This window comes from Camelina sativa, chromosome 9 (genome assembly GCF_000633955.1).
Source record: "Camelina sativa cultivar DH55 chromosome 9, Cs, whole genome shotgun sequence".
NCBI lineage: Eukaryota > Viridiplantae > Streptophyta > Magnoliopsida > Brassicales > Brassicaceae > Camelina > Camelina sativa.
In genome coordinates, this window is record NC_025693.1 from 1,906,575 (window position 1) to 1,925,631 (window position 19,057).

Sequence of the window (19,057 nt, forward strand, 5' to 3'; positions counted from 1 at the left end):
TCGGTTAAGAAGCGAAGCACCGGTATAATCTCAGATTCGGGATCAGAAGTTAACAAATCTGGGAACATATCGAGAATCCGACCAACGGCGGGTCTTGAGAGTCCGGTTGAAGAGAGAAGATTCTCGACGGAGACGACGGAGGAGATTGAAGCAGAACGGAGAGATGGGTTCACTCGGAGAGCTTTGTGAGGATCTACGTTAAGGTCTTGAAGGTAAATAAGCTTCTCTCTGAATAAAATCCCTGTATCTGAAGTTTCACCGGCGAAACATCTAACCCTGAAACACGGCGGTGGCAAAAGACAGCACCTTGCTGCAATCATCATCGTCGCGGCGAGAGAGAACCGAAAAAAAAAAAAAGTTTCAATCTTTTTTTCACTTCTCAAGTGTGGATAAAACATAACAATGGAGGAAGGGTAAAAGTGTAATTTCAAGCTGTAACGGTCAGATAATAACGATGAAACGACGTAGTTGTTTCTGCTTCGTCTTCTTCTTTCTTTCCAATGGGTGGGGGGATCCCTATTCTCAAGCGGCTTTATCATAAGACCGGTTTTTGCGCAGGGTCTCGTGTTAACCGCAATCGTCTTCTCTGTCTCTATCTCTACCTCTGGTTTTTGATTCTTCGTTTTTCTGAAAAGTTCTTTTTTCTTTTTTTTCTTTTTTTTTTGTTTACAAGAGAAGAGGTCCCTTTTAAGATCTCGCTCATGGTTAGTATCAGCTTGGCGTTTGAATTTGCCTCTTTAGGTAAGTTTCCTTTTTTTCTTCTTCTTCTTAACCCAACAACAGATTACACGTTAAGGGTTTCTCTGTTTTCGTCTTAGAAAGATCGGATTTTTATTGAAACCCAAAAACAAAGTGATGGAATTGAAATCATGATCTGGTTTATATCATAAGGTTTCAGATTCTGGAAACGTTTATGTCAATGATTCAATTAAAGTTTTGATTTTTGTGGTGTTGGATTGATGTTTTGTGAGGAAGAAGAAGAGGGATTTTGATAATTTTGGTATTGGTTTTAAGTAGTTGGGAAATTAATAACAACAGGATGGGAAGGGTAAAATTGAAGATAAAGAAGTTAGAGAACCCAAATGGACGCCAATCTACATTTGCTAAAAGGAAAAGTGGGATCTTGAAAAAGGCTAATGAGCTTTCGATTCTTTGTGACATTGATATTGTTCTTCTTATGTTCTCTCCTACTGGGAAGGCTGCGTTATGTTGCGGTACACGAAGGTATTNTGGTTAGTATCAGCTTGGCGTTTAAATTTGCCTCTTTAGGTAAGTTTCCTTTTTCTTCTTCTTCTTCTTTTTCTTCTTCTTCTTCTCCCAACAACAGAAGGGTTTCTCTGTTTTCGTCTTAAAAAGATCGGATTTTTATTGATGATTCAATTCAAGTTTTGATTTTTTTTTGTGAGGAAGAAGAAGAAGGAATTTGATTAATTTGGTTTTGGTTTTTTAATTAGTTGGGAAATTAATAACAACAGGATGGGAAGGGTAAAATTGAAGATAAAGAAGTTAGAGAACCCAAATGGACGCCAATCTACATTTGCTAAAAGGAAAAATGGGATCTTGAAAAAGGCTAATGAGCTTTCGATTCTTTGTGACATTGATATTGTTCTTCTTATGTTCTCTCCTACTGGCAAAGCTGCGTTATGTTGCGGTACACGAAGGTATATATGTTATGTCCATCTCTAGGAGAGATATTGTTTTGTCTGATTGTTCATTGTTGATTTACTTTGTGGTTTTTTTCTTTAGTAGTATGGAAGAGGTGATTGCTAAGTTTTCTCAAGTAACACCGCAGGAAAGAACGAAAAGGTTTGGTGGTGTTTAAATCTTCTGATTCTTATCTTTAGGTGTTTTTGTTTGTTGTCTTGCTTTAACTCATTGGTTGCAATTCTTTTGATAACAGGAAGTTCGAGAGTCTTGAAGTAAGTTTTTTTTTATACACAATCAAATGAAGTCTTGTTTTAAATGTATGTTCTTGAGAATCCCTGATTCACATGTTTCTCTTTCGAAAAGCTCAGAACTTGAAGAAAACTTTCCAAAAGTTGGATCACGATGTAAATATACGCGAATTTATAGCCTCGAGGTTTGTAAAGGAAACAGTTTTTAACTAAATCTTTTGCAAGAAACTTCATAATCTCTATATGAATATTAACTCTTTTTTTGTCTTCTTTCTTGTTTGTTTTTGGTTCTGTGGTTTCAGTAATTCGACAATAGAGGTATTCACTATAAGACTCTCTTTCCATTTCTTATGTCTATGACATTTACCAAAGCCTAAAACTTTTGAAAACCGCATTGTATTCAGGACTTGAGTGCTCAAGCAAGGATTCTGCAAGCTCGGATTTCTGAAATACATGGAAGATTAAGGTAATGATCTTTCTGAAGATGGTGATTCTTTGTTTTCTTGATGTTTGTGCTCTGGTAATTCATACTTGTTTGTATCATGTTCTGCAGTTATTGGACAGAACCTGATAAGATTAATAACGTTGAACACTTGGGACAACTCGAAATTTCTATTAGGCAATCCATTGACCAACTGCGTGCACATAAGGTATCATCTCTTGTTTGAAAATTTTCCATTTTTACTTCATCGTCAAAACTCAAAACTCAAAACTATTTGGTTGATAGGAACATTTTGGGCAGCAGCAACAAGCAATGCAAATAGATAACGCAAACTTTGTTAAAGATTGGTCAACATGCTCGGTAATTTACTTCTTCTTTAGAGATCTCATTTGAAACACAATCAAACTGTAAACCCGGCTTTGCAACTTTCAGATGCAAGATGGGATTCAGATTCCTCTTGAACAGCAGCTTCAGTCTATGTCATGGATTCTTAATAGCAACACCACCAACATTGTCACAGAGGAACACAATCCAATCCCGCAGAGGTTTGTGAAAACTCTGACTGAGAGACATTTTCTTTTCTTCCAATTTGAATCATATCTAAAAACAAAATCTCTGTCTCTATTCTCAAAAGGGAAGTCGAGTGCTCAGCGAGTTCTTCGTTCGGGAGCTATCCAGGCTACTTTGGAACAGGGAAGTCTCCTGAAATTACAATTTCGGGTCAAGAAACAAGCTTTCTTGATGAACTAAACACAGGACAGCTGAAACCGCAACTAAGCTCACATCAGCAGTTCACTAATACAAATATCACACCATACAATCCCAATATGCATAATGATATGAATCATCAACCAACGTTGCCTCCTCCTTCTCCCCCTCAGGTTTATATTCCAATGAATCAGAGAGAGTATCATATGAATGGATTTTTTGAAGCACCACCACCTGGATCTTCTGTTTACAACAACACCAACCAAACCAGGTTTGGTTCTAGCAGCAGCTCCTTGCCTTGTTCACTCTCAATGTTCGACGAATACTTGTTCTCCCAGGTAAACAAAACAAAACTTTTTCTGTTCATGTCTCTTACAGATGCATCAAAATCTAAACTTTCTCAGGGTTTATGCTCTTTAAAGTGATTTGACATTTTGTTCTTCTTTCTTACAGATGCAGCAACCGAACTGAGAGAGATGTGATGAATGATGATGATGATAAAAAAAAACACATCATTGGAGAAACTCACCAATTTTTTTGTTTCAGAAAACAGCAAGAAAACAAGAAACTCCTGCAGATTTCTGAATCGGTTCCAAGAAGAAGAACCAGTGGTAATTCTGGTTAGATTTGCAACCAAACCACACACAATACATTATTTCAATATCTTCAAAATAGATGTTCTGTGTTTACTTTATTCTTTTCTATACATAATTTCTCAATCGCTTTGAGAGATTTTTGAGGTTTTCCATTTTTTTCTTTCTCCGGCGATAAAAAGTTAGTGTCTTCTGGTGAGGCTGTCAAAGTAACGCCATGACAGCCAAAAAGATGAGGAACTCTCTCTCTCTCCTTCCCTTCCTACAAACTGTAGCTGTATCTATGTTTCTTTTTCCATTCATTCAATTGTAAAACAAACAAAACAGTGTTTATTAAATTTTTTGTCGTCAAAGTACTCTGGTTTATTTAAGTGGTTATTACAAGAGTTTACAAGAAGCCTTGTTTATGAGGTAGGGAGACTACATTTGATGATTCTTCCAGGACTCTTTGGAGGAGGTCGTAAAACGATTTTGAATCACCATGAGCATCAGCACGTTCAGTATCTTTCCCATTTGCTAATAGCTTCTGTGATAAGGAGTGAGATACAATTCTTTCTTCTTATCCTCTGTAACAGAGCAGCGCAGGCTCTAATCTTCTAACAACATCAATGTGATCATGCAGGATGATCTCACAAGGATCCTCAAACTTCTATTTATAAACGATCATACTTAACTTCTTCAAGTGCCAGCTCAGTAACATCCAATGTCCTTATTCTTCTCTTCTATTTATCAACGATCAACTTCTCTTCTATTGCAGTCTTCTCTTCTATATGTATTGACATTGAGAAGTAATGGACTGGGTTGAGATTCCCATTTCTCAATCATCTTTATTGCGTCCAAGTTCCAACCATGCATATTAGAGTCCAGCATTGGTATGTTGGTAACTTTCTCTGGGATAGATATACTACCCAGCATTGGTATGGTGAACTATTTGCGTGGAAGATCGTTTTGCATCCACCATTCATAATTTATTAATTCGTAGTAGCCTGGTTTTGCATTCACCATATAAAAGAAACTTACCACGGACCAACAAACCGTTCATATGAATAAAACAAACTTGGTTCGCAGTTTATGTAATTATTGGTTATATTATCAATAATACTATTTTAAATAAAATTCATAATCTGGCATTTCTTTTCAACTTTTAATATCATGTTAAGTCAATAATACCAATTAATACATCGTTGGACAAAATTGAATTGATAATTAAATTTTTTTGGCAAGGTTGGAAGGGATCAGATTGTTGTGTGTGTATATAACTTTACGTTAATATGTATATTATCTGATATATTTAATAATTTATCACGTTAATATAAATATCATGTGATAGACAAAGTATATTAGCATGGTAATATAGATATTATATGATATATTTACGTTCACAAATATTATAGTAACTTGTTTTTACCTTTGTATATAGTGTAATAAGTGACTTGACATGATAATATGAATTTATCACCTAAGTTATAAACTTACCGCGATATTATATGCTTTAACAAGATATATCTATAATTTTTGTTATCATGTTAACAAAATAAATAATCATCTAACTCACAATATTTTTATCCATATATTCCTGAAAATATTTTTAGTTACGGACAAAAACTGAACATGTTGTTGATGATGATTATAAGAATTTTAGGTTTAAGAAAGTGTATCGTCCAACAAATCAAAATGCAAAAGATGATTTTGGACATCACACCTTCTGGGAAGCACAAGACTCTATAGACAGAAAATAAATGATTAGCTAGAGTTCATAACTTCATCATTGATTTGATGATTTTCTTTACATGGAAATTGTATCAATTTGAGGTAGCTTTGATATTTTTTGGATGATTATTGTGATTTTGGAAGTGTGATATAGTTATATATAACATAATTGTAAGATTTTTTAGCAAAATAGTATTTTTCAAAATTTAATTAGTTTTTTTTAGTATACTTACTATTTATAATTATACTTAAAAAGAATTTGAAAACTGGTTTATATTAACTAGTATTTTAGTTATTAAATTTTAGTGGTAATGTAATAAGAAAAATATATGTATATTTAATTTGAAAGACATATTTATAAATAAAATGATTTGTTAAGGGTTAGGAAATAATATAAACAGTAGTAGTAGATAATGAAAGTGTGTGTTTTGCCAATTTTAAATAGTGAATGTACTAGAACCCCAATTTGATATAGATCGTGTGTATTCATTACTATATGACACCAATCCAAACCCGAAATAAAAATAAAATTGAACAAAAACTGATCTGACACCAATCCAAACGTGATACCTAACCAAATTAGATACTTATATAATTTGAACCAAATTCGGATGCCCATACCAATCAAACCATGTAACCCAATATTCAAAGAGAAAACATATATATATTTGATTATGGATTGGTATGTTATTGTTTCCCGGTTCTCTCTTTTCACAAACTCTCTCTCTCTCTCTCTCTCGTCTTCTCCAAAATCGAAGCCTTCTTCAATCATTGCGTTTAGACTACCAGTCTTTGCTTTCGCATTCCTCGTTTTGGTTTCGTTTTCTAATCGTAAGTATGTGTTTGTGTTTTTTTACTAATCGTAACCTAGTCAATAGTTCAATCGCATTCGCTGTGATGTTTGAAACCCTAAATTTCGTAAATTTGGGATTAGGGATTGTTTAGTACCTCTGTGTATCAATGGACGGCGGAGTTGGGTTAGCGGCGACGACGCAGCCGCAGCAACCACCACCACCACCGGTGGTTGAGAAGCTGAATCCGAAATTGGAGAAGGAACTAAATCTGGAGTCATTGAAGACACGAGCCCTTAGTTTATTCAAAGCTATTTCTCGGATCCTTGAAGATTTCGACGCTTACGGTCGAACGAACACTACTCCTAAATGGTTCATCTTCGAATTCCAGATTTTGATTTTTTTTTTTGGTCTATTGAGTTTTTGTAACAGAGATTGATGATTTTTTTTTTTTAACAGGCAGGATATATTAGGGCAGTACTCAATGGTAAATCTGGAGCTTTTTAACATTGTGGAAGAGGTGAAGAAAGTTTCCAATGCGTTTGTTGTTCTTCCTAAGAACGTCAATGCCGTGAATGCTGGAAGTATGGTTCTATTTTGTTTTTTGTTTTTGGTTGATGAGTTACTGAGTTGTGAGTGCGATGGAACTGGTTTAGCTTAGCTTTTTATTAGTGAATCTGCAGTTTTACCGGTTATGTTGTCTTCCAAATTACTTCCGGAGATGGAAACTGATGATAATGCCAAGAGAGAGCAGTTGCTTCAGGGTGTTCAGAGTTTGCCTATACCAATGCAGATTGAAAGGCTAAAGGTGAGTTGAATGAAATTTTTGTTGTGATTTCTCTCTATGTTTTAGGCTTTTGCTGGTTTTGAGAGAGCACTCTTTGTTTTGGAACTTTTGTTTACAGGCGAGGATGGATATGATTGCAGCAGCTTGTGAAAATGCAGAGAAAGTATTAGCTGATACTCGTAAAGCTTACGGATTTGGCGCTCGTCAAGGCCCATCTGTGCTTCCAACCATGGATAAAGGTCAAGCTGCAAAGATTCAAGAGCAAGAGAACATGTTACGAGCAGCTGTGAACGACGGCGCAGGTAAGAAGAGGCTTCAAATTCGCTTTAACTTATATCATCAAAACATTTGATTTGATGAGAAGCTGCATTTTTTGGTTTTTTTGAGTTCTGTCTCATGTTTTTTTTTACAATTATTGTTTCAAGGAACAAGACTGCCTCCAGACCAGAGACAGATAACCACTGCACTTCCACCACATCTCGCAGATGTGCTAATTATCAACGATGCAGGTAACAGTTTCATTGATCTGTCTGGTAGAAGTAAACCCAATGCGTGAATCTTTTTTCTATTTTTTACTATTACCAATGGCATTCTTACGATATTAATGGGTCCAAAATTTCTCTTTCATTAGGTAAGATTGCATTACCTGGGCAGTCAAACAACATCAACAATCAAGGAATGATGCAGGTTAAGTTATATTCTCTCCAGATGTGATGATTATTGTTTCTGTTAGTATCATTGTCTTTGGAGGCTTATGTATTTGAGTGTTTTTAGGTTTCTGGAACACAATTCATGGGAAGATCAGCTGCATCACCATCTGGTCCTAACTTTGATAACACAACATCTCCATTACCATATTCCAATTCTCCTCGCGCTACGGGTATGGTTAATGCACCTTCGCCTCAGCAACAAATCCTGCACCAACAGCTTCAGCAGCAGCAAAGGGCAAAATTAATGCAGATGCCTCAACATCAGCAGCAACTACTTGCACAACAACAACAGCTCAGACAAAGTTCTATGCAAGGATTGGGTCAGGTAGGCTTGAACATTTTCTTACGTAGCAGTTGACAGGGTTTTCTGCCATCTGCTTTTTCAGGCAACATGCTAATTCTTTGTGTAGAGCCAGATACCAGCACTTCACGATTTGCATGGACAACCTCAGCAGAAGTTTCAGACGGTAAGTTCTTCTAGAGATGGAGCTTAAACATATTTAGGCTATGAGGTTTTACATTCTGTAANCGACGCTTACGGTCGAACGAACACTACTCCTAAATGGTTCATCTTCGAATTCCAGATTTTGATTTTTTTTTTTGGTCTATTGAGTTTTTGTAACAGAGATTGATGATTTTTTTTTTTTAACAGGCAGGATATATTAGGGCAGTACTCAATGGTAAATCTGGAGCTTTTTAACATTGTGGAAGAGGTGAAGAAAGTTTCCAATGCGTTTGTTGTTCTTCCTAAGAACGTCAATGCCGTGAATGCTGGAAGTATGGTTCTATTTTGTTTTTTGTTTTTGGTTGATGAGTTACTGAGTTGTGAGTGCGATGGAACTGGTTTAGCTTAGCTTTTTATTAGTGAATCTGCAGTTTTACCGGTTATGTTGTCTTCCAAATTACTTCCGGAGATGGAAACTGATGATAATGCCAAGAGAGAGCAGTTGCTTCAGGGTGTTCAGAGTTTGCCTATACCAATGCAGATTGAAAGGCTAAAGGTGAGTTGAATGAAATTTTTGTTGTGATTTCTCTCTATGTTTTAGGCTTTTGCTGGTTTTGAGAGAGCACTCTTTGTTTTGGAACTTTTGTTTACAGGCGAGGATGGATATGATTGCAGCAGCTTGTGAAAATGCAGAGAAAGTATTAGCTGATACTCGTAAAGCTTACGGATTTGGCGCTCGTCAAGGCCCATCTGTGCTTCCAACCATGGATAAAGGTCAAGCTGCAAAGATTCAAGAGCAAGAGAACATGTTACGAGCAGCTGTGAACGACGGCGCAGGTAAGAAGAGGCTTCAAATTCGCTTTAACTTATATCATCAAAACATTTGATTTGATGAGAAGCTGCATTTTTTGGTTTTTTTGAGTTCTGTCTCATGTTTTTTTTTACAATTATTGTTTCAAGGAACAAGACTGCCTCCAGACCAGAGACAGATAACCACTGCACTTCCACCACATCTCGCAGATGTGCTAATTATCAACGATGCAGGTAACAGTTTCATTGATCTGTCTGGTAGAAGTAAACCCAATGCGTGAATCTTTTTTCTATTTTTTACTATTACCAATGGCATTCTTACGATATTAATGGGTCCAAAATTTCTCTTTCATTAGGTAAGATTGCATTACCTGGGCAGTCAAACAACATCAACAATCAAGGAATGATGCAGGTTAAGTTATATTCTCTCCAGATGTGATGATTATTGTTTCTGTTAGTATCATTGTCTTTGGAGGCTTATGTATTTGAGTGTTTTTAGGTTTCTGGAACACAATTCATGGGAAGATCAGCTGCATCACCATCTGGTCCTAACTTTGATAACACAACATCTCCATTACCATATTCCAATTCTCCTCGCGCTACGGGTATGGTTAATGCACCTTCGCCTCAGCAACAAATCCTGCACCAACAGCTTCAGCAGCAGCAAAGGGCAAAATTAATGCAGATGCCTCAACATCAGCAGCAACTACTTGCACAACAACAACAGCTCAGACAAAGTTCTATGCAAGGATTGGGTCAGGTAGGCTTGAACATTTTCTTACGTAGCAGTTGACAGGGTTTTCTGCCATCTGCTTTTTCAGGCAACATGCTAATTCTTTGTGTAGAGCCAGATACCAGCACTTCACGATTTGCATGGACAACCTCAGCAGAAGTTTCAGACGGTAAGTTCTTCTAGAGATGGAGCTTAAACATATTTAGGCTATGAGGTTTTACATTCTGTAACGCGAAAAGGATCATACCCAACCTTTGTCAATTGTTTGAATCATTGTGCACATTTGTTAAGGCCATAATTGAAGAAGATAAGACGTATGTATGCAGTGAATGATTCATACGCTTGAGAAATTATACTAGATCTTGGCAGAAGCTCTTTTTATAAAGTGGTTCTGAGAGTTTATAGTTTCAAACAATAGAATCAAATGAAGAAGCTTTTGTCTTGTTAAGTTTATTAAGTTGAGTTCTCTCTTACTTTTCAGTTACATGGGCAACATCAAATGTCGTATTCCCAGCCAATGGCTGGGCACCAACAACTCCAAGCTAGACAGCTCTCAGGTGGACATATTCAGCATAGCATGTCTCAAGGACAGCTGAATCCAGCGACGAACCGTCACTTAAACCAGTTTTCAAGTGGCGCCAATAGTGCATTGTTTACTTCTGCACAAGGCTCCCCAAGTAGCCAAATGGTCAGTCACCTCTCTTTAAACCTCTTGAATTACTGAATTGCTGAACTTGAAACTAAATACTTTATTTGGTTTAGAACTTATGTTGTGATTACTTGATTTGGTTTTGACTTTTTTCCTTTAATTCCAGATACCAAACATGTCATCTATGCAATCTCAGACACTGGTTCCTAGGATGCAGGTTAGCTCATAAACTTCTCTACGTCACTATGTTACCCAAATCAAAACGATGAACGTTGTCCTAATCTGATCTCTCTTGGACTTTTTTTGTTCTTAGCAATTTGGAGTTTCGGGTACAAATCCTCAAAGAAGCCATTCTTCTCAAATGTTGGGTGACCAGAGTAAGTAAACAAGTCTTGCAAAACATTCTTTTCTTAGTAAACCGATTCACCCAGTACTTAATTTGTCCTGTCTTTCCAGTGTTTAACAGCAGCGGAATGATGCAAACGCAGCAATCGCAACCTCAGCAATCGCAACAACAGCAGCAGCAACAACAACAAGGAGGAGGCTATGGAAATATGCAGACCAATCAGCAGAATCTACAGTCTAATAATAACATGATGCAGCAGAACGCGCAGCAAAGGCACCAACAGAATCCTCAATAATCCTTTTTTCTTATGATTTGGGCTTCTTGTAATCAGCATAGGCCTATACGTTTGTAGTACTACTAATATGGGCCTGACTCATTCTAAACTTCAAAAGAAAGAACAAATGAACAATGCCAAGTTTTCACAAGTTTTTTGTACTTCACAGTTCACACACTACTTTGTTACTTACTCTACTGTGCGGTCTAACCAACGTGAAGCAGAGAGAGATCGGACGGTGAAGGATCGATATGGTTCTGACAAGTTTGTAGAGGATTCGACACGTATCAAAGACATGGACATGTCGACGCCGTTGATGGGTACAAGACAAAACGTAGACGCGCTTCTGTTGTACACGGGACTCGAGACAGCGACGTGTCTATGAGAATCCCTTTACCTGTTTTCTGAGAGCTCCAAAACTGCGACTCGATAGCTATTTAATTTGTTTCTGACAATTTTTCTTTTGTTTTCTTGTCAACCAAATTTGTATACAACTAGCATTTTCATTTTTTATGTACTTATTTTTAGGTTTGTCTTCTTTTCTTAATTGATTTAAATCTTATATACGTAGGTGTAAATATAAAGCATAATTTCTCTAAAAATAAACCCAAAAAACTCTTATAAAAATCTTCATCCAATTTTAGAATCAAACTGCACCGAAAAATAATCAGTTTCTATCTAAAGTTCAGATGTATAAACTGAATTTTAACCCCTCACAAGAAAGTACAAGTTATGAATGATAATATAATGATAGCCAAATTAGCCTATGCTAATTACTTTAACCACTTATAAGTACAAAACTAGAGTTAATAAAATAGCTAAGAATGAGATTGGCCCAAAACTATAATAAATGCTTAACATACACAAAAAGAAAACAAAGAAAGTCTCCGGGAAGATTCTGACAAATGGCTTCAAAAACAAGAAAAGAATCTGACAAATGGGGGACGTGCAAATTCTCTTGTCTCTCTATAATACTATTGTCATGAAGTAAATGCAAACACCAAAGCCAGGCTAGCCCAGCCATAGTAGCTTCGGAAATGAAACGGACAGATAGATAAAGGAGACAAAGTAGAAGTTGTGAAATGTCTCTTTAAGCTTCATATTGTTAAAAACTCGAATAATGGAATACAGCTTTGCATCTTCCTATCCTTCTCACCGTCTTTTCATCTATAACAAGACACATTTTATTAACATAGACTTCATAGTACATGATATTGTTAATAACTTTTACACGTGTTTTAGCTTTTTCATACATATTAATTCATGATTTTAGGCAGGCTTTTTTGTCTTCTTATTTATCAGATTCCTATAATATATTTTTTTTTTTGGTCACCATTTATATGTTTTCATATATACACATGATTTGGTTATTAAAACAAAACACAAAATAAAATAAGAAAAAAAAAATTTTACTACAAATATCAAACGGATGATACTTTACTACATATATACATAATTAGGAATAAAATACAAAATTTAATTTTAGACTCATTAACTTATTAGTCACCAGATGAACAAGAATTATGTACATAAAACCAACTAAATTCCAAATCAAATAAACCACAAGGATTAGCATAAGATAATTTTTAGTTGTTTGTAAATTTAATTTACATTAGGCCTCCACTAGCCAACTATGCAAAGCTAATTACACTGATGATGTTCAGTTGAAAATGGCATACTTATAGTTCATAGTTGATATCATCATTATGGCCATTTTTCAATCATAACCATTGTATACCATAAGTTTATGTTTGGTGTAGTAACATACCATAAGATAGTAAACCATAATTAGGCTTTTAGCTAGTTTTGGTTATTCATATAGAGTAGGTCACTTATTACTTACTTAGTGGGAAACTTAAAAATATGTTTTGATCCTACCTTAGAATGTTCATAATCACATGGGCATTAATTAACATATTTTTTCCTTTTGCAATGCTATTTAATGTCACCTAACATTACCCAAAAAGTTTCTAGAATCTCAAATTCAAGTTATATTTATTCATTGATCCTTTGCTTTAATAATTTTTTGGTCCTCCCTTAGAATGTTCATACTCTCACATGGGCAGCATTGGCTTTCTTATTATTTTTGTCTTTGAATGTTCAAAACTGTTACTGTTCTTAACTATGAAAGCAATAATAAACTTCAAATCACACGAAACAAAATAGAATTCAAAATCTGATAACAAACCACATAACAAAGACACATTATTAGGTAAGTTGGATCTTAAACAACCCTTCCATTACAACTTTCATAACGTAAACAAAACAAACGACCTAAGAAAACACAAGGCGGGAGGTGAATTTCCTCCTCTGCCCCTACCCACTTCTGCTTTTTAAACCACAAGACAGAAAAAGGCAAAAACAAAAATAAAGTGATAGAACAAAAGGAACCCATTGGTGAAACATAGAGGTCCCTTTAGACAAACACCATTCTACTACCCAATACCCACTTTACTAAAACCCTAATCCTTAAAATGACTAAAAGAGCCCTTTCAAAATAAGCTCTTCTCTCCATTTTATTACAACCTCAAGAGTTCTTTTAAGGCTCTCCACTTAAAACCCTAAAAAGCCTTAAACCCTCTTATCTTTCCACACCACTACACAAACCCTAAAACTATATAAAGACCGGACTTAAACGCCAATCTCATCGGAATTGACGGCCTGTGAAGGTTTGTCCGAATGACCAACTAGCTGGAGCAATGTTGTTAGAGACAACAGTCCGACCATCACTAGCAACAACCTTGAAGGACAGCGCTTGACCGTTTAGTAGATTGTTGCTTTGCCAGTTCTGTCCCCAGTTTCTTGACATTTGTTGCCACCTGGTTCTTGAACCTTTAACCGCAACCGAGTGAACATCTCCAGCACCGCCAACATTGGTCACCAATACAAGGTTGAAGTAAGAGTGGCCATTGATTGTAAACCTTATCCCTCCCCTTCTCTTGCACGGTACCCTACATATCAATAAAAACAACAACAATCAGTTAAAACGAAACAGAGAACTAACAAGACTTGTAAAAATTTAATAAAGATTGAAACTTTCAAAAGTGACTTCTTCTTTAAGAAACAGAGCAGCTAGGTAACTTATGTAGAAAAGATTAAGACTTTGTGAAAGTACAAGTGTATGTTTACCTTCTGTAAGAAACAGGGACAACACCAGCTTTGTAATGAGCAATGCGTTGGAAAATAGGCTGAGAGAGATCGAAATGGTGAAGCGGAGGGTTACACCAACCACCAGCGTTATTTGGAAGTGCGTTGTTGGGAGGACAGAAATTGGTGGCTGTGACTACGATAGCACCAGGTAAACACCACGCGCCGTCGCTCTGGCACTTGATCTCGAAACACGCGCCGCAGCTGAGCCCGTTGTTGAACAGAGCAGTGCTTAACGCTGCAGTGTTGGTTCCGTATCCTTGACTGTAGAGATTCCCGTACCCACAAGCTCCACCTAGAGACAACAACAACAACATCGGCAAAATTGTAAATTTTCTAAACTAAAGTTATTATAGAAGCATTTGAGAAAACAGAGCAGACATACCCATTGTTCCTGAAGCATCACTTCCACCATAGAAGGTGGCATGAGCATTGACCCATCCAGCGTCATAGCCACGAACAGAGCACACCATTGCAGCAAAACACAACAACAAAATTCCCAAAAGACCCATCTTTCCCCTGCAATTTAACCAAATAAAGTTAGAACTCTAGACATTATCATCAAGAAAACAACGAAAACAGAAAGTGGAGTGAAAGAGAGAGAGAGAGAGAGAGATGAATTACATGAACATTCTCTTTGAGAAAGTGCAGAGCTTTTTTTTTTTGGAGAGTGAGAAAAATGGAATGTGAAGGAGAGAGACAGTTTTGCTTTGATGGGAGTGAAGAAGAAGGTTGAAGGTTGAAGTGGTATTTATAGAATGTTTTTGACCCACCTTCATTTACTACTGCTTTAACTGTCTTCCCTAGGTTTTTATTTTTTACTTTTTATTTATGTAACTCTGCCAAAAAAAAAAATTATTTAAGGTTTCAAAATGGTGAAGTTATTATTTTTTTTGCAGCAAAGAATGGTTTTATAAAAGAATAAAATAGGGGTCAGAATTTTGATAGTTATTGAATGTTTTGTTAAACATTTGTTGGCTTGGTTCACCTGTTCTATACGTTTGACATTAACTTCTCACATTTATTTTTATGCTTCTTTCTATATACCCCATTTACTGTTTTTCACCAAATAGATAGGGGGTCATCAACTTTGATCTTTCAACTAAATTTTTTAAATTTTCAAATTTTTGATATTCAAAAACTATAGGGTTATTTTGATCAAATGCTTAAATTTTACGAAAAGCTCGATTCTTCTTACACCAAAGCAACACATAAAAAAAAAGGTTGGATTCTTTTCTTTCGTGTGATGATTTTCTATATAGGAGGTGAATTTAAAAATAAAGTTTTTAAACCGCAAACTTTTGAAATAATCACGAGCATCCCTTTAAACTAATTTGGTATAGTGTGTGTGTGTGTGAGATGGAGAGAGAGAGCACATGGGAGGGGTCGCAGGCGGTTTTGATGGTTTGGAACTTTGGAAGCGTGTGACTTTTCTTCTGCAACCCTTTTTCTTCCTTTAGTATCCAAATGGGCATCATGTATTCATTCAATATTTATAGTGGGTGAAGACGATAAGTTTATTAAGGTTCCTACTTCCTTATGTTAACATTAACATCGGTCGAGAGAGACACTTATTAAGGAAGACATGTAGCTAGTATTTCTGAAAATATATATGGGATATATCATATATATTATGTGGCATTTGGTAATGTGGTACACAACATTATCATTGTATCCGTATCAATCATATCCAACATGTGGTTTTTGCAAAATAATAATTAAAGATATATAGATAGACAACTAACTTGTTCATATAGAAGTACTGGTTCGGGTATTTGAATCATGTTGGGATAGCTAGCTATAAAGAAAAAAAATACTTGAACATGTATAATGATGGGCAGACCACTTACTCTCTAACAAATGTAGTGATATATAAAAAAAGAAAAGTCACGCATACCATAAACAAATAAAAATAATTATACACCATTTTCATGTATTTTTTTCGACTTATATTTCCAAAGTTTGTTTAGTTTTGAGACCATTGGAAGGTTCGTAAAAGACACTACACTAGTGTTTCAAGTGTGGTCGACTGTATTTGATGTATGTTTTCTTTACTTCCGAAGATGCTCCTAAGCTTGGCAAGCTTTGAAATGTAAAAAAATCCAGTGTCTGCATGAACGTGTATAATCATGAATATAAGAATTTGCTTCTTATTTATTTATTTTTTTATTTTTTTTTATTGTCGGCATATCTCGAATTGAGTTACTATTTATAAATTCAGCAGCATATATTATCAAAATTAAATGAAGATTCGAAAAAACCAGTCTTTAATTCTAACCAGCAAAGTTTGGGTCTATAAAACTTTTAGAATAATATTGACACCACACTGAAGCATAAAGCATGCAACGTATTAAAAAACAAACAAAATTAATCGTATCTTTTTATAATGCTGCGTCCCGGTTAACGATATCTTACTATGATTTGCTGTCTGGAGCCTAGTCATTAACACCGTGATTTTTGGAGAAAATTATGTTTAAATATTATTTTTATCACTAAGCCTAATCAGAACCAGAAGAATCACTAGTTCCCATGTGGTCAAAACATTTTTACTACGAGAAAAGATTTTCTTCATCTTCTTGTCATTATAAACTTAAAATTGTATGAAATGTTTTTTTTTAAATGGCTTCCTCAAAAGACGTGAAAGTTCGTTTGCTCTTATGTCTTCCTTGCAGTATTTTGCAGAGTCTTCAATTCCCAAATTTGTTTTTTTTTTATTTCCTCTCTGCAAAAAACAATATTAAATTTAAAAAGTTACTAATATTACAGCCCATGTTTTTTCTCTGACATTTATGTTTTTTACTGTTGGTCCGACTATGCTTTGACTGGTGATCCTGTAATACCACCACCTTTCAAAATTTGATAATTGACCTCTAATTTAAAAAAATTTAATTACTAAAAGTATCTAATTACAAAAGAAGGTTTAACGACCACCAACCGTTCAACTATAATTCAAGATTTTCCAAAGGCAGCCTTTTGGTATTCCTCTTCTTTTAAGGAAATTGTCTTAAACCTTTTTAAGATTTCCTCTACACCGTTGATAAAATTATATTCAACGGTTAAGATTGATCGCATGTTGCACGAGCAGGGTTGATTCGGTGTCTGCACAGTGCCATAAAACCAGATGTGTATGTGGCACATAAAGTCTGTGTAATTTGCCAAATTGCCATAGCTCTCTGAGTTCAGCCTAATTCGAGATTTAAGTTCTCTTAATAGTACTAACTACAATTAGGCGGAAAAACATAACATGTTTTAGGTGTCTAAGTTATTGACGATCATTAAATAATTTCTCACTTACGTACATTTTAAGTTTTACCACTGGACTGGCCACTTAGCTATAACAATTAACAAATGCACTACAACAAATATGTACATTGTTAGCACGAGAGAAACGCTATAATATGTAATTCATAGCTCTTTTACAAACGCTATGTTAGGCCACTGTTATTGTAGGTACCTCACATATGATAGCGCAGAATTCGTATGCTATGATATATTATTATACCATAGCAGTACAGAAATGTTATGTTATCCCGCTTTTCAAATTTTTAAAGATAATGTTATAAGTCATTATACACGCTATGTTAGGTGATTCTACCATAACACGTTAGTTAAACGGTTTAATTCAGTTTTCGTAAGCAATATCTTTATGCTATAATATATTCTGTTATAGCAGGATTTTAGATGCGATTATAAGTGTTTTGAGAACACTGTTTTCATGTTATTTTGAAATTGATCCGGAACCTGTATTAATATTAAATCCCTAATTCACCATTTCACAATCAAACATAATACATAGTACATAACACAAAGTTTAAAATCCATAAGGAACAAGACAAGACCTTCACCATTTTGCTGTGTATTGCTTTGGTATAAACTCGGGCTTCTTTTTTTCATCAGTGGTGGCAACACCAAGAGCTTCCTTCCCAATCATGTTGCCATTAACATACCACCGGGGCATTATCATAGGCTCGATAACATCACTTGTTCTACAACATACTTACAAGAAATAGAATTCAAAGATATAAGAGAGAAACATAGAATTCAAAGATGTAAGAGAGAAACATAGAATTCAAAGATATAAGAGAGAAAAAATAGTTAAGTTCTACAAGATACTCACTAAAAGCGGCAGAAACATAGAACAACCTCGCCCAAGCCTCCCTACAAAGGGTAAGCAAAAGAAGTAAGAAGACCAGACTGCTTCTTCAAGCTTATAGAGAAGCTCTAGCAGAGGCGTGCTCCACAAATCTCTGGGATATGTTGTAACAAAATAAACATAAGAGTTTTACGTATCTTCTTACAGCTCTTCCCTTTAAACGGGACAACTACTTCTTCAAGCTTATGTTCTCCAGAATCCATCATCATCCCAAATCCAAGCTCTCAAATACGCAGAATTACAGCAGCAAAACGCTGGAACATGAAACACTTATAGTGAGACCAAATCTGAGGATATAAACCAAATTAGTATAACTTGTAATAGCCAATAAGATTTACAATCAACAGATAACCATATCATTACATATGCAGAACTTCAATTCAGGTTTACTAAACTAAAGTATTACGGAAAAAAGAAAAAAAGCAAACCTTGGGATTTATATATGTTACTTAACATCACTACAAGAGTATATATATAACGTAACATCACTACAAGAGAAAACACAATAGAAAGAAGTCATGATGCATTATGATTTACGAGGGATATGACAAGAGATGTTTTATAAATTTTTTTTTAAAAACTAACCTTCTTCTTAGACCCTTTCTTCACAAAAACCATCCAGCATCGGTGATTCATAGACATAGCTTGAAAACCAAATACTTAAATCAGGAGGTTCTAAGAATCAAACAGATTGAACCAAATTAAGTTTGAAACAAATATGCATCAATAGCTGCAGACCTAAAGGTTTAATAAGAGTATAAGGGAAATAATACTTACCTGAAAGGAGTGAATCATAAAGGGGTTTACTTGTCTCTTCTTTGCTCTTTACATCATGAAAAGGATCTCTAATAAGGAAAAAACAAG

General features: G+C 35.3%; 4 protein-coding genes and 1 long non-coding RNA gene across 22 annotated transcripts in view; 2 read left to right on the top strand and 3 right to left on the bottom strand.

Moving 5' to 3' along the window:
• LOC104710214 (transcription termination factor MTEF1, chloroplastic-like) overlaps positions 1–547 on the bottom strand; it is a 3,096-nt gene extending 2,549 nt beyond the window's left edge. Inside the window, exon 1 of one of the 3 annotated variants that reach the window (XM_010426783.2) lies at positions 248–547. In XM_010426783.2, coding sequence (XP_010425085.2) covers positions 248–539 — 292 coding nt within the window. In that variant the 5' untranslated portion in view covers positions 540–547. The other 2 variants (XM_010426782.2, XM_019229235.1) reach the window with 2 other exon arrangements.
• On the top strand, positions 649–3,541 carry LOC104710212 (agamous-like MADS-box protein AGL30). Of its 8 annotated transcripts, none has more exons than XM_010426774.2 (12): positions 649–741; positions 1,039–1,224; positions 1,747–1,806; positions 1,901–1,919; positions 2,016–2,080; positions 2,198–2,213; positions 2,300–2,361; positions 2,449–2,545; positions 2,623–2,697; positions 2,770–2,882; positions 2,972–3,383; positions 3,499–3,541. In XM_010426774.2, exons 2-12 carry the CDS (start codon positions 1,040–1,042, stop codon positions 3,514–3,516), a joined length of 1,122 nt encoding a protein of 373 aa, XP_010425076.1. In that variant the 5' UTR covers positions 649–741; position 1,039; the 3' UTR covers positions 3,517–3,541. The 8 variants fall into 8 exon arrangements, with proteins under 8 accessions (XP_010425076.1, XP_010425081.1, XP_010425077.1 ...); XM_010426779.2 differs by having other exon boundaries at positions 1,750–1,806; XM_010426775.2 differs by having other exon boundaries at positions 655–741; positions 1,018–1,224.
• LOC104710215 (mediator of RNA polymerase II transcription subunit 8) lies at positions 6,047–11,059 on the top strand. Of its 6 annotated transcripts, none has more exons than XM_010426785.2 (13): positions 6,047–6,183; positions 6,283–6,511; positions 6,599–6,723; positions 6,823–6,947; positions 7,045–7,228; positions 7,352–7,435; positions 7,558–7,613; positions 7,701–7,961; positions 8,047–8,103; positions 10,106–10,312; positions 10,440–10,490; positions 10,587–10,650; positions 10,730–11,059. In XM_010426785.2, the coding sequence occupies exons 2-13, from the start codon at positions 6,309–6,311 to the stop codon at positions 10,912–10,914; spliced, it is 1,602 nt and encodes a 533-aa protein (XP_010425087.1). In that variant the 5' UTR covers positions 6,047–6,183; positions 6,283–6,308; the 3' UTR covers positions 10,915–11,059. The 6 variants fall into 6 exon arrangements, with proteins under 6 accessions (XP_010425087.1, XP_010425086.1, XP_010425090.1 ...); XM_010426784.2 differs by having other exon boundaries at positions 6,047–6,179; XM_010426788.2 differs by having other exon boundaries at positions 6,047–6,179; positions 8,053–8,103.
• Positions 13,057–14,693, bottom strand: LOC104710216 (expansin-A15). The gene is made up of 4 exons (XM_010426789.2): positions 14,665–14,693; positions 14,426–14,559; positions 14,023–14,335; positions 13,057–13,844 (listed from the first exon to the last, which is right to left on the bottom strand). Exons 1-4 carry the CDS (start codon positions 14,670–14,672, stop codon positions 13,538–13,540), a joined length of 762 nt encoding a protein of 253 aa, XP_010425091.1. The 5' UTR covers positions 14,673–14,693; the 3' UTR covers positions 13,057–13,537.
• Positions 17,770–19,057, bottom strand: LOC104710217. Of its 4 annotated transcripts, XR_754938.1 has the most exons (5): positions 18,971–19,057; positions 18,779–18,868; positions 18,339–18,447; positions 18,158–18,198; positions 17,770–18,036 (listed from the first exon to the last, which is right to left on the bottom strand). It is a non-coding gene; the product is annotated as an uncharacterized LOC104710217 (long non-coding RNA). The 4 variants fall into 4 exon arrangements; XR_754939.1 differs by having other exon boundaries at positions 18,158–18,447; positions 18,779–18,837; XR_754940.1 differs by having other exon boundaries at positions 17,770–18,026; positions 18,158–18,447.

Coding starts and splice junctions, on each gene's coding strand:
- LOC104710212 (XM_010426774.2), top strand. CDS start 1,040: ATGGGAAGGGTAAAATTGAAGATAAAGAAGTTAGAGAACCCAAATGGA. Junction 2,546..2,622: donor ACCAACTGCGTGCACATAAG/GTATCATCTCTT, acceptor TTTGGTTGATAG/GAACATTTTGGGCAGCAGCA. Junction 2,883..2,971: donor CACAATCCAATCCCGCAGAG/GTTTGTGAAAAC, acceptor TATTCTCAAAAG/GGAAGTCGAGTGCTCAGCGA.
- LOC104710215 (XM_010426785.2), top strand. CDS start 6,309: ATGGACGGCGGAGTTGGGTTAGCGGCGACGACGCAGCCGCAGCAACCA. Junction 7,436..7,557: donor GCTAATTATCAACGATGCAG/GTAACAGTTTCA, acceptor CTCTTTCATTAG/GTAAGATTGCATTACCTGGG. Junction 10,651..10,729: donor TCAAATGTTGGGTGACCAGA/GTAAGTAAACAA, acceptor CTGTCTTTCCAG/TGTTTAACAGCAGCGGAATG.
- LOC104710216 (XM_010426789.2), bottom strand. Junction 14,336..14,425: donor TGATGCTTCAGGAACAATGG/GTATGTCTGCTC, acceptor TGTTGTCTCTAG/GTGGAGCTTGTGGGTACGGG. Junction 13,845..14,022: donor GTCCCTGTTTCTTACAGAAG/GTAAACATACAC, acceptor ATTGATATGTAG/GGTACCGTGCAAGAGAAGGG.